At 46.5% G+C, this 13,673-nt stretch overlaps 1 protein-coding gene across 2 annotated transcripts in view; it reads left to right on the top strand.

Moving 5' to 3' along the window:
* Nucleotides 1-13,673, top strand: part of ANKS6 (ankyrin repeat and sterile alpha motif domain containing 6) — a 934,279-nt gene that overhangs the window by 478,764 nt on the left and 441,842 nt on the right. For both annotated transcript variants that reach the window (XM_069620475.1, XM_069620476.1), the window contains one exon: nt 4,475-4,524. In XM_069620475.1, the coding sequence (XP_069476576.1) occupies nt 4,475-4,524 (50 nt within the window). The remainder of the gene's footprint in view (nt 1-4,474; nt 4,525-13,673) is intronic.

The following is a 13,673-nucleotide window of genomic DNA, read 5'->3' as shown; positions in this document are numbered from 1 at the left end:
GTTGGTGTCCCATCTGTCGAGTTTTTGGCCATCCACTCTGTTAGTAATTTGATGTTAGGGTCACCACAGACCAGTATTGGGGGTTTCAGCTCACGGTTTTGCACATCGTCAATGAGTTGCCCCTATGCATTCAATTAGCCATTTTGTTTTGATTTTTATTGGGTTCCAATATATGTTAACTAGAATATTGAGGTTCTCATTTATTAAGGTATCTTCTTTTGAGTATTGAGCACTGTATGTACTGATTCGGGTTCCCATTGCTAATTATTGACAGGTTATTATTGTTTTTGACCATTGTTAATAACCCAGCATAAGGTTTTCCATTGTCCCTTTTAATTGCAGGGTTTATTCTAAGATCAAAACCCTCACATGCTGGACACGTCTGGAGCCAGGTTTCCTGGAGGCAGATGATATCTGCCTCCTTTATCGCGACCAAGGGGTTATTGAACAAGTGCTTGAATCCTCTTGTGTTCCATGTTAATAAAGTATTAGTTCCTGCGTCTTTGTATTTGGTCACCTATTTCTTGTCCTCCCCTACAAGCGCTCTTGCTATCCAATCCCAATTTTCCTCCATTTGCTCCTTTTTTATCTCCTTCAGTCACGTTCCTGTTCATTTACTGATGATCTTGGATTGTCAATTGTTATTGAGAACGTTATTTTCGCCTCAATCAAGTTTCCTTCCCTTCCTCATTCCGCTTTTCTTTTCTGCTATTTTTTGTTGCGTGCTTGACCCAATCACTCTGTTACCTCATAATTTCTGATGTTGTATCCTTTCTTCATCAGGTCTTTCTTTTTCAGTTCAATATTTTCTGCAATTCTTTCTGATCTTAGATGCAGGACAACCTGATAGACCCAATCTTCACTGACATAATCAACTATCTTGCTGTCTTCAGAGTCTCCTCTCCCCAACCCCTCACCCGAGTGCAATAGCCTCATTATTTATATTCACTCTGTTTAGGTCAATCTCTTTTTTTTTTTCTTTAAAGATGCTTTCAAGCACTAGTTTTTTTGGTGGTCTCCCAGGTTCATTTCTTTTCCTCCTTTACTTATTTTTGTGTGCTTGGGTTCAGTTATTATGGTTTTTATTTTGGGTTCCTTAGAACTTGTTTTGTTCTCTCTTCGGGTCTTAGCAGTGGATTCCTTTTTTGTCACAGATACTTTTGTGGGCACCACTTTTCACCCTTTTATCAGCTAATGTAAGAAATGCGGAGGGCAAGGTCTACTGCTCAAAGGTCACTCCTCTCGAATCCTTTAATTCTACCCTTCCGATTGGCATGTTCCCATTTATTTCCACTTGTTGCCCTTTCTCCAGTGTACCATTACTTTGCACCGGTATTTCAGGGCCCTTGTGTACTTTTGTGATCTCTTCTATGTAAAAGGAAGCATCATCAATTAGGTCGCCATCGTCATCCTCGAGCTAGACATGCGAAATGCATTCTACTGTAGAGTCTGTGTTCCAATAGGTCAATCAGGTTTTTTTGTTCATCAATCTGCACCTTGGACTTCACCACTGATTAGTCTTGTGTTTTTTTTTTTTTTTTTTACCCTTGGAGGTACTTAAATGTTTCTCAGGAAAGCTTGTGAGCCTGTGGCTTTTGATTTTGGATACCCTTTCATGTTCTTTGCCTTTTCTTTTTGAACTTTGGTTCCAACGACTACCGAGCGAGGCGTTTCATGAGGTATTATCATTCCTCCCTGCTTTATTTTCCTTGTTCCTTGTAATACCGCACCTCCTTCTGTTTTTTGAAATATTACATGGACACCATCAGGCTGTACACTGGCTTCTGAATCCCGTAGTTCTTCGCCTTGTGCTGGAATAATTAAGGAATTTTGTTCAGTGGGGCTAGCTTGAGTTTCCTTCACTTGTAGCTTGTATGTCGTTGTGGCATCTTTACCCAATTTTCTCAGTACAACTTTTAAGGAGTCGTCTACCATCTCTTCTCTTCTGATTTTATTCCATAGTAATCTTTCTTCTTCATTTCTTTCAGTTTGTTTTCGAATCCATTTCAGTGAGTCCAAGAGAGTCTCCATCGTCAACAAGTTATCGTTATGTCTACTTCCTGCTAATTCCCCTAATCTTCTTTGCCAAGTTTTCGAGTTTTCCACTTCCTGGTTCAGTCTTCCTTGCAACTGTTGTGTAAATGATTCTACATAGATTAGCTTTGAGTGAATCCTGGCGAGTAGAGTCGAGTTGTCTTTCACACTCCGTTAATGCTTTCATATCATTTGGTAAAAGGTGCCACTGAGATCGTTGTGGCAGCCATTACATTATTGTGGATCTGAACCCCTGCTGCCATCGAAAGCGGTTTACTGGCACTTCTGACGTCCGCTGTGATGTCGTTTTCACGTTTTCTTTGATTTGGACTGGCCTGTTGTTCACCTCTTTGTTCAGGTCTTTGTTTTTCTGTTTGGTTTTCCTGAGCCCGCTCTTTGTTCTCAGACTGTCAGTTCACCTCTTATTAGCTTAAGTTGACACTATTTGTTATTGAGCTTAATTCATTTTGGGGTCTGCTTTGTATGACGTTCCATATTTACACTTAATGTTTCATTCTGGCAACTTTTCCTTTCCATTTGTTGGATGAATTTGTTTCTTCGTTCTAATTCCTTCAGCTCTTCATGGAACTGACATTCAATTCGACCTTGTGCATGTGTTTTTGCATTTCCCTTGGATGGATTCCCCGTGACGGCTACAGGCGTGGAACAAACGGGCCCGTCATTCTACATTTCTCTCATTCACTTTTTTACACGTCAGTATCTCCTTTTCGTGTACCTACTGACTCAGTGTTGTTAGATTTTGGGGCACTGCTCTGTTCCTTTAGTTCGCTGCCACCTTTCCCGTTTGGTAAAACCCTACCAGTTATATTGGTTTGAACTTTCCTTGCTGGGTCGGTTCTCGAATGCTTCTGTGGGTTTAAATTCTTCCGTTTTTTTTTTGTGTCTGTGGCACAATCAGGAGTCCCCTGTTCCTCGTCTGCCTTTTGACCCGTTTTTAAAGGGCTCTCTTTGGTCGGTGTACAGGACACTGGGTCTGCCTCCAAATGCTCTGCATCTGTTAAATTGTATAAAACGACTGTGAATGATGTTCGCTCTTTATATGTTGTCTCCGACATACTTCCTCCCGCGTCGTTTAACTCCGTTCTGAAAGGGGTCTGAGTTCCCGATTTTACTTTCAAGAACTGCGTTGTTTATATACAGACCTTGTCTGTCCAAGGCAAAACTTTGGCACTTTCCATTACTATGGCATTTTTTTTACTTGCTTCTCGTTATTTCCATTAATGGGGGATAATACCACCTTCCCTACTTCAGTCACATTGTTTTGGTCTCCGATCCCCAATACAGCTTGTTCCCCGGGGTACTCAGTTTTCACTCTCACCGATATGGCCACGCCTTTGGCTGCTTCTGTGTCTTTTAGTGCTTCTGCGTCAGCGTCATCGGCGGCCTCTCGTTCACCTTCGTGGCTACTTCCAGATCGAGTGACGGTTCTGTCAGCTGGAGTTTTTACCAGCGAACTTGGATGTCTAGTGGCCTGTTTGTCGTGTGTTTCTTCATGCATGTTTGTATCGGGTAAGTCGCTGTTTCCTGGCTTATTGAAGACACACTCTTGAGAACCATAATCCATCGCACTTGACTTCAAGCTTGTGTTTGGGCGTCCCACGCTCCTGTCGTGTCTCGTCGCCATTATTACACTCCTCAGCGTGTTCCTTTACTGCAAGTCTGAGTATTGTCAGCGCCTCACCAGATTTATTCTGTTCCCAGGTCCCAGGAGACTGGAAGACTGGAAGACTGGAACCCACTGGGACTCTGCGCTGGGAAAAGGTTTTTCAGACCAACCCTCTTCAAATTGTTCAAGGTGTACACAGCGGATATTTCCAACGCTGCACACCAAACACCAAGACGCCAGCACTGCTCTCCTCAGTCTCTCCTGGAAGACTGTGACTAGCCGGGACTCTAATATTTATTCCCGAGTGGTTCAAAGAGGAAGCGGCAAGGGAGCACTGGAGTAAATGAAAATGATGCATTGGTTAGACAAAATTAAGATGATTGGATATCTGAAGAGCAGTGGCTAGTGGTTTTTGAGAGGGCTATTTGGATAGGGTACAAGAATATTGAATAGCAGAGATTGGGAGTTTGATGGGATTCACAGAGCACATGCAATTTTTCAAAATAATATATCACCCTTTTATTATGAGGACATTTTATTTTTGGCATATTGTTATTATATACGTGTGCAATGTCAAAATTAATAAAAACACTACTGGACTAAAACTAGAATCTAAGGAAAATCACCAAGTATCACCTTAGGCAAAGCATAGAACAGACTCGATGGGCCAGGCATCTGTTTTTTACCCTGCTGTCCTGTCTATCAATCTCTTTATAATGACAGTGTTAAGAGCATGGAATGTTAATACATTAAAGGAGATCCTAAACCAAATTGAACCTCTAATATTTGGATATACATTTTTATGTTCATCAGGCATTGGCAACACAAGATTGGAGAAGGATGATGAATTACTAACAACCATGGTAAGTCAGATTTTATTTTTAGGTTTCAAATGTAATTTTTGAAAGTGGTATGCTAATCTATCTGTGTCAACTACTATCAAATTCTTATAAAGTGTTGTGTGGATAGGTCACAAGTAAATCGCTGGCATGAGGCAATTGACAGTCATCTGGTGAAGGATTACACTTAGACTGTTTATAATAAGTTTTCGAGATGGCTAGGTTAAAGGAGAAAATGATTTGACTGTCGGCAAAGAGGTGATAGTTAAAGCCAACAAATGAGTGCAGTCTTCCAAGGGCATAGGCATAGAGGGTGAAGAGCAGATGTTCAAGGTATAAAAGAGAATTCTTCCAGATAGGAGGCAATCCAGGCAAGTACAGATTTGTGAATCCTAAAATCCTATGGAGTGCGCTTGAGTGGTCAGCAGTGCTAAAGAGGGCCGAGGGGTCTAAAAGTGTGAGTATAGAAGATTTTGGAGTGATGAGCATTGGAGAGAAAGTTGGAATAATACGGGAGTTCTGTGTCGTGGCAAGTTCTTGTTACAGAATCCAGATTGAGTGGTTCTCCAAGGAAAATATACTTAAGGGTTTAACTGATCTGTGTACAAACCACGTGCTCAAGAATATTTGAATAATGGGGAGGAGGGATACTGGGTGATAGTTCTGTGGGAAGTTTGGGGTCTCAGAGAGCATAGTTGAAAGGGGTAGGAAAGATGCAGATCTGACAGACGGGGAAGAGTTCAGAAACTATGAAGATGCTGAAGAGCTCAGAGAAGTAAGGACAGGTGATTGAGACAAGGTCTTTGACCATTTGACTAGCAGGTTGACGGGACTTTAAAATTATTTGGCACCGCAAAGGATGGGTGCAAATTCCATAGGAGATGTAGCGAAGAAGTAGTTGAGAGTAGAAGGGTTAAGGGTTGGAGGTGGTGGGCAGTGTAAGGGCAGTGAGCGTGTCACAAATTAAAGAGATTTTAGAGGAAAAGTAGTGAGCAAGGTCATTATAGAGATGGAGGGAGGCAATGGATATTGGTTTGCGCGGTGAGAGCAAAGCTTGCAGAGTAGATGAAAGTTTGCGTGGGTGACTGTGAGGGTATGCGATTAAATTGGTGAAGTTGGATTTGGCAGACTCTATTGCAGAGGTAAGGGCAGCAAGGTATTATTTGTAGGTGAGGAGTAAGGTGGGGGTCCATTATTTCACCCAGCATCATAGATGGTGACTTATGAGGGTTAGGATCTCGGAGGTGATCCATGACTGAGTACGGGGGCAGTAAGGATTGTCTGTGCATACGGGATAGTAATGGTCAAGGGGAATCATAAGTGCTTAGTGGAAGTCATAAAAAGCACAATGAATGTGGTAGGCCTGAATAGGAGAGCGATCTTCACATCACCAAGATAAGTGTAGGAGGGCCCTACTTAAATTTCCTTTGGGTCATTGTGGAGAGGAGCAATAGAGGGCTGAGAGACTGAGATGTTAAAGTGAATAATAGAATAATCAGAGGGAGAGGGGTCAATAGAGAGGACGGAGAATGAGAGCAAAGTAGAGAGAAAGACCAGATCAAGAGCTCCCATCTGAGTGGGTAGGTTGGTTGTGGAGGGAGTGATTGGGTAGGAGGATTGTAAAATCAAGGTGGTTGGCTGTGGAGTGCTTGGGAACGCTAAAGTCCCCCAGCATAAAAATGGGGATGTCGGTGGTAAGTGACTCAAGTAGAAGGTTTGGGTGAGGGAAAGAATTAAGGACCAGGGTTCTTTTATTATGCAACATGTTAAGTTTTTTAATCAATTAGCAATATAAACACTGCAATTGGCAATTGCACATTAGCAAAAAGCAAAAGTAAAAATGGCACACACTCAAGAGTATAGAGGAGACCTATCAGGAGATAATTCATTGTAAACACATTAAATGGTTGTGAATTCTTGGCAGTGTTCCAAATTGGTAAGGAAAATTGGTGGCAAAAAAGACTTCATTTATTTATTGGTCATTTATATAGCGCCTATACCCTTAACAAGTGTTTTCTAAGCGCTCCAACGCAGGGAGGGTGAGTAGTTAAACACAAAATGTACATTCTTAATAGGCATTGGAACATATAGAATGGGCAAGTGCTATACGTTTAGCGATACAACATAGGACAAGGAGTAATACAAACTGTAACAATATGACATCATTATTGTACGTGCCTGACGGTTGTTTCAAGAATGCTAAAGCTATACATGAAGAAGGGAAGGGAAGAGGGGAGGGTGGGGTAGGGTAAGACGAACAGCAAAATAAGTGCAAGAGAAACACAGTAGGAGAGGAGGAGGGTGAGAGCGGAGGCAGGGAGAGGCACACTAGGCACACCAAAAATGAAAGGTGGCTGCAGATGTAAAGTCACAGGAAATCAGAATTGGGTGAGCTTTCTACTCACAAGTAAATCTTCAGGGGTGCCTGAAGTTCTTGTGGGCCAGGCGTGAGGGGTCACAGTCAGCCCTCAAGACCAGGTGACTTCATCAAGATGTGCTGCGTTGGGGAAGGAAAAAGGGGGGGGGGGGGCATCCGGTCCAGCTAGGCCCGGACAGGAGCCTTTGGAGTGGGGCCTTGGTGAGGGCGGTGGCATTCGCCTGCTGGCTTCATAATTGGCCTGTTACTCCATCTTACTGGCCAATCACACTGCATCATGAGGCTACATCAGGTAGGGCTGAGGAGGACAGTCATCGGGCGACCATGTTGGAAGATGGTAAAAGTGCACAAAGTATGGCCAATCATAGTAAAATCAAAGCCCCCCCCCCCCCCGAAGCACACTCACACTGATCGCAAGATGGGGGAAGATCAGTAAGAAAAATGGCAGTGAGCTCTGAAATTGAAATCAGGAAAAGCACCCTGCGAGCATCGCGCTCCACCAAGGCCTACCTGCTTCAAAAAAGATGGCTGCAGACCCCCGTAGATAGCTGAGCCTCGTGTTTGGGGAGGCTCTGTGAGGCCCAAGTTGTTCTGTCATATCTTGCCCCCTCCCACCCCGCATCCTCCATGGAATAACGAGCATCTATATCCAAGAGTTAAGAATCCCGGATTTGGGTTGTTTTAGCGAAGTACAAACAATCGCGGCAGAATTGACCGTAGTCGATTTTGCCACAATTCGGTTTGTACTTCGTTAAAACAAACCAAATTTGGCCATAGACCAAACCGCCAAGCCCCCCGCCCCCTACTTACCTTTTCTCTGGCTACCACCGCTTCTCCTATACCCCTGTGGCATCAGTTCCGCTCCTCTAACACGGGTCGGATCTAAAGCCGCAGGGTCCCTTTTTATTTTGTGCCCCCTGCTTCCAATGTCAAGGAAGCAGTGGACACCCCTGCAACCCCTGAAATCCATAATACCGAACATGGGGAGCGGGTGACACCCCTGCTACTCATGTTCAGTATTTTCAGCTGCGAACAAATGGTAATAGACCAATTCGGTGTGCCATTCAGGCGAAACAAGAATCCCAGTCGTCAAGAAAGCAATACATTCCTAGACATTGGACGTGATGAGTGCCTGACAAATATTTTTTTAATTACACCAGTGAAAGTTGCCTTGGTTTTTGCCAGTGTACAAATGTATTTATGTAAATTATTTTACATCTTGTGTACAACCAGGGCACACAAATCCCAGACAACCTCTCAGAAAAAGACAGGGGGGGATGGTCGCTAGAAGAAAAAGGTCACCAGTCTAGATTGAAACCCTGATAATAAAAATCACCCAAGATTACAACTATAGGGTCCATAGGAAGATCACTTTTGATACGCAATTTAGTGTTAGTAACAACATTCTCAGAAAACTGCCGTCACACCAAAGGCGGACCAGTTTGCTGCTCCCATGAGTCATCCCCTGCAGAGAGTTGGAGCCATAGGGTAGATATGAGGTTAGATTGGAGTTAAATACCTCAACCTATTTTGTTCAAATACTCTTACTTGTGTACAGATGTATGGTATTTTGGTGTTGCTTGCCTATATAGTATCCCATTATGTCACCTAAAGTGGTACTATGGTCTCCTTCTGAGTTCATTGTGTATTTGTGTGGAGTGCCACAGGTTGCGTCCAAGATCTTGTATAGCGCTGAGATTCTTCTGGATTGGGTCGTTTAAAGAATCACATCCTCAAACTTTGTGGTGTTCTTACTACCTCGGTTTTCAATTACTGGATAATTAATCTCAGATACTAGAGTACCAGAATAGTTTGCTTTAATAAAGGTCGGAAGCACTGCTTACGTTCTTCAAAATAAAGTGGCTTACTATTTTTCAAAAATTTAGTTAGTGTTTTTAAAGACCCTTGAGTCCAAGCGTTAACCCGAAAAGTGTAGGTTATGGGACAAGGGCAATTGTTTATCAGGGAAACTCCGTGAGGCAGTGGCAGCCACTTGCTACTTTTGTTGACCCAAAATTCCCATCTTCCCGATAAAGGGTAAAATCAGATATCCTTTATGGGAGATGTAAATAGGAGGAGCCTCTTTTGCTTAGGAAGCAGTTTCTCTTTCACAGTGAGAAAACCATTAACAAATCCGTCTCAAAATGCAGCTTTTATAGTTGGACAAGAGGGGTTTTTTGATTACCTTGGATCCGGTTGAGTTATTGGACAAAGGTGCGGGTACTAGAGAGCAGCACACACCATGTCTGTGAGCTCCCAACATGGAGGGTGGACTCTGAAGTCCAGTAGAAACTGCTCAGCGGCAGCAGGGAAGGAGGCACAAGCTGCTTGATTGCTACTCCGAGAACAGAATTTTTGTGCTGCTGTGGCTGATCCTGGTTAATGGATAACACACAACACCTCTGGGTAAAGAAATGCATCTTTCACCTAGATGGGGAGGAGGTGGAACTGTTAGGCTAGGATCAGTCGCAAGAGACCACGCCAATGGGGAAGCTGATCTGCGAATGGCATTGTACACCGATTAAAAAAAAAAAGAGGCATATATCTCCTCTCTGTATTGGGACAATAACCCAGCAAGAGTGCGGTGTTCTATTGGATAGGCAGTTTTAGTCCAGAATTCCATGTTTGACTTTTTTTTTGCTAACTTGATTAATCCCCTTAATTGTGTGTTGGCTGCTTTCGATTGTAGGCTTTTATTTTGCTTTCAGAGACACCGCTTCAAAGATCCCCCTGCAGCTACAAATCATTTCTCATGTACTGTTGGTAACCGATATAGCACGGCAGTTGTGCACTAGGTGCACCCTATTTTTTTTCTCAGTGAGTTTTCTCACCCTGAATATGTGTTTAGAAATAGGTGGGTGGCAGCTATTTAATTTACCTTTGGCTGCGCCACACTCCAGCCTTTGCACTTGTTGGTTGCTTCTTCCTCCCTGAACAGAATCAAAGTGACAACCAATGTATTTTTAGAGTCCTGCACCTGGCCATTTTGCTTGTGCCACCTAAGTGAATGTGCGTTATGCCTCTGAAGGCTCTTTAGGAAAAACATGAGCATTTTTGTAGAGTGTCTAGATACACATCAGATGGTACACAAATGATTAAAGATTTTGGAAGCTTTAGGGATGGCTGTACTGAGAGAGTTATAGAAATAGATGCAACCAGAGATGTGTAAATATGTCCTTGTCAGCTCTTAAATATGTAAATGGGGAGGCCACCAGGGGTCGCAAAGATGAACTGAAGCATCTACGTCGGTCCCGACCTCCGGGGCTGAAAAAGGCAGTTGAGCCCCCCTAAAAGCCCCCGGAGAGACATACCAACCCCCCCCCCCCAACCTTAGCAGAGCCTCGGAGCAGTATGTTGGAGAAACACCGGAGGCTGCATCCCTTATAACAGCAGAGATACGTCACTGTGTAGAGGAGGCGGGGCTCCCAGCAGATGCAAGCCACCTCAAGGCCCCACGCGAAAACTGCATGAGCAGGGGTAGCCGAGGCTGAGCTCTGGCCATGGAGTGGAGGAGCCAGCCCTCGCTCCCTCACAGAAAAGGATCCGATAGCCCTCCAGGGCTGAGAGGCCAGGAGCATGCTGTGTTGATGAGGGACACGGACACCCACATGTCCCAGGCGCCAGCCCAACCTCCCCCTTGGCCTGAAGATCTATAGTCATCGCGCTGTAGTGCAGCGCAGCCCTGGGCGGCACCTCGTCCCCTCCGTGGAGGCAGTGCTGGTTAGTGAGGAGAGAGGAGCAACGGAGCAGTGGGGCCTGTAGGCCCACTCCCCCGTCTCCCTCGGCAGTCGGGAGGCCCTCCACGCCCCTTCCCACTGATCGCACAAGAAGCCTGGACGGGGAGGGAGCAGCGGAGGGAGTCACCAGTGAGCCATGGACCCAGTGATTGCACCCCCCCCCACGGGGGGGGGGGCATTTCAAGGGCTGCAGTGGGAGGCCCAGGTTTTGGAATTTGCTGGCGGGATCTGGCATGTCGGGAATTCCTGAACTCCATCTGTTGCATGACTCGAAGGTCTCTGTGGTCTGTATGCACCTGGAAGGGATAAGAGGCTCCTTGGAGCAAATGTCTCCATTCCTCACAAGCCTGTCGAATGTCCAGGAGTTCTCTCTCCAGCACCGAATGGTTTCCCTCTCTGGTGTTTAGAGTCCGAGAAAAGTAGGCGATTGGGTGCTTTAGTCCATCATCTTTCTTCTTGGAGCAAGGCGGCTCTGATTGCTTCTCCCGAAGCATCTGTTTCCACAATGAATGGGAGTGTTTGGTCAGGTTGTCTGAGTATGGAACTTTTAAAGAGGATTGAATGCCTCATCAGCCACTTGGTCCCAAACAAACTTTACCCCTTTTTTGAGTCGGCCGGTTATTGGAAGGACAATGTCTGAGAATCTTGGTATGAATTTCCTGTTGAAATTTGAGAGGCCTAGAAATCTGTATATCTTTGACAGAACTGGGTGCAGGCCACTGTGCGTAGTTGGCCAGCAGAAAGTATAAATCCCAAATATGGCACTGGGTCGACTTCAGAACCAACTCCTGGGAGACTAGAGGTAATATTTATGTCCACCTCGTATGATCAGCCCTCTACCGAAAAACAATAACAATACACAAAGTTCACAGGGTCACTTGCTTCCCCAGTACCATTTGGGTTTTCTTATCTTTTGTGTATGCAATTCACCCTCATTAAATTATAACATATGTCTTGGATTTGTATAAAAAAAAATGTTATTTATTTATTTTATGTATCAAATATGTGTACAAATATTTCACATCTACAATAATCTAGAATCTTTATACATAATATCTAAGAAACACACATTCGAGGGGATTGGGTCCTCCGACGTATTCCATATCTATGACAGGTAATCACCACAGCTGTGCTGCTTCGGAAACTTTTCCGGCGTCTGCGTCCTGCGTCGATGACGTCGATACGCCGACGTCTAGGACCTCCTCCGACGTCCGACGTCATCCGATGTGATAAGTAGGACGCACGACGCCTGTAGCCTCAGTTCCGTTTTTTCCGCGAACGTGTTGCTTCGTGTTTCTCGGTTCTAAGCCTCGTCTCTTTGGAGTTCTGTTCTTTCTGGTTCTTCGAACCTGTTCGTTTGTGAATTTCGGACGATGTCTTCCACTTCGTCTTCAACCCCGCGTCCGGGCTTTAAGAAGTGCGGGGAGTGTGGGTCCAAGATGTCGGTGACTGACTCGCACGACGCCTGCCTCTGGTGCCTCGGGGAGGCCCACGACACGGATGACTGTGTTGACTGCCTGTCGCTCACGTCCAAAGCCTTACGCGAACGTAAGAAGAAGTTGTCGGTAGGTCGGGTGTCCAAGCCCCGGAAGTCGAAGTCGGCGGGGCTTTCGACGGATGATTCGAGGGGTGTCTCTCCGCGTCATCGTCGGAAGTCTCGTCGGTCTTCTTCTAGGAGTGGGTCTCGCCACTCCTCAGCCTCTTCGAGGCATTCTCGGAAGCGCCGTCACCGGTCGCCTTCCAGGTCCTCTTCCGAGGATTCTGCCCGGCACGTCGGTTACCCCACCAGCCGTGCGACGCCGGAGGAATGGGCTTCCTTCGGGAAGAAAATGTTGGCGATTCTTGAGTCGCAGGGTACTCAGCCGTCCGCGCCCCCGAGTGGGGTCGGCCGTGTGAGGTCGAGAGACGCCGCTCGCAAGAGTGGTCGGCACGAGTCACGGGAGCGGTCCCGTTCGGACAAGGAGGCTCGTTCTCGCCGTACCCGTTCCAGGTCCCGGTCCTCGACGCGTTCGAGACCGTGTGCTCCTGTGAAGTCTTCGAGGAAGACGTCGACGTCTGAGGCGTCGAGGGCGTCGACAGGCTTTCTCGAGGCTCCGGCTTCGAGGACGTCGTCGAGGCCGTCGACGTTCAGGTCGTCGAGGGACACGCTCGGGGCTCCGGCCTCGAGGGCTGTGTCGACACCGCCGATACTGGAGGCGCTGCATCTGACGTCGACGCCGATTTCCTCAACGTCGACGCCGATCCTCTCGGCGCCGTTGCCGGTTTTCTCGGCGTCGGCGCCGATTCGCTCGACGCCATCGACGCCTTTCGTGTCGGAGGTGCCCCGTGTCACGGGTGTACCCCCTAGGAAGGCTCTGGTTAAGAGCAAGCACTCTCGGGTGCCTTTTCGCCACCTGGAATTTATTTCGGAGGCGGATGAGGATTCGGATGGCCTGGTTCCTAGTCTGGTGCCTGATGAAATTGTCTCGGGCCATAGTCAGTTTGACGATTTGAGGCAGTCACTGCATGATGCCAGTGGACTGGACACCTCCCCGGAGGTGGACTTTTGTAGGCCTGAGCCTGGCTCCCATGCCGATTCCTCGTACCGGCGCCTTATGGCTAGGGTGTCTGAGTATTTGGGATGGTCTGCTCCCCCAGGGGAGTTTGTGCAGGATGATCTGACGGACATCCTTGATGTTGGTCCCCCAACTGACCCGGTACTGCCGTTCCATATGGCTTTACAGAGAAGGGTGGCGGCGGCTTGGACTGCTCCGGAGAGTCTCCCGGCGGTGGGCAGATCCTTGTCGCGTAAATACCGTCCAGCCAGTAGCGACCCCTGCTACTTGACCAGGCACCCCACTCCGGATAGTTTGGTGGTGCAGGCGGCCACGGCCCCGGCAAAGCAGGCGTCGTACCCTACCATCCCTCCTGATAGGGACGACAAACGTTTTGATGGCTGGGCGAAGAAAGTGTTTTCTTCTGGTGGTATGGCGCTTCAGGCGGCCAACTCCATTTGTGCCTTGTCACGTTTCACGCACACTCTGTGAAACTGTGTTGCGTTAGCGGCTGAACATATTCCC

Source organism: Ambystoma mexicanum, chromosome 5q (genome assembly GCF_040938575.1).
Source record: "Ambystoma mexicanum isolate Mex_15411 chromosome 5q, UKY_AmexF1_1, whole genome shotgun sequence".
In the NCBI taxonomy this organism is placed as follows: Eukaryota; Metazoa; Chordata; class Amphibia; order Caudata; family Ambystomatidae; genus Ambystoma; species Ambystoma mexicanum.
The sequence above is the reverse complement of the archived record's forward strand: the minus strand, read 5'-3'. Positions and strand labels throughout refer to the sequence as shown.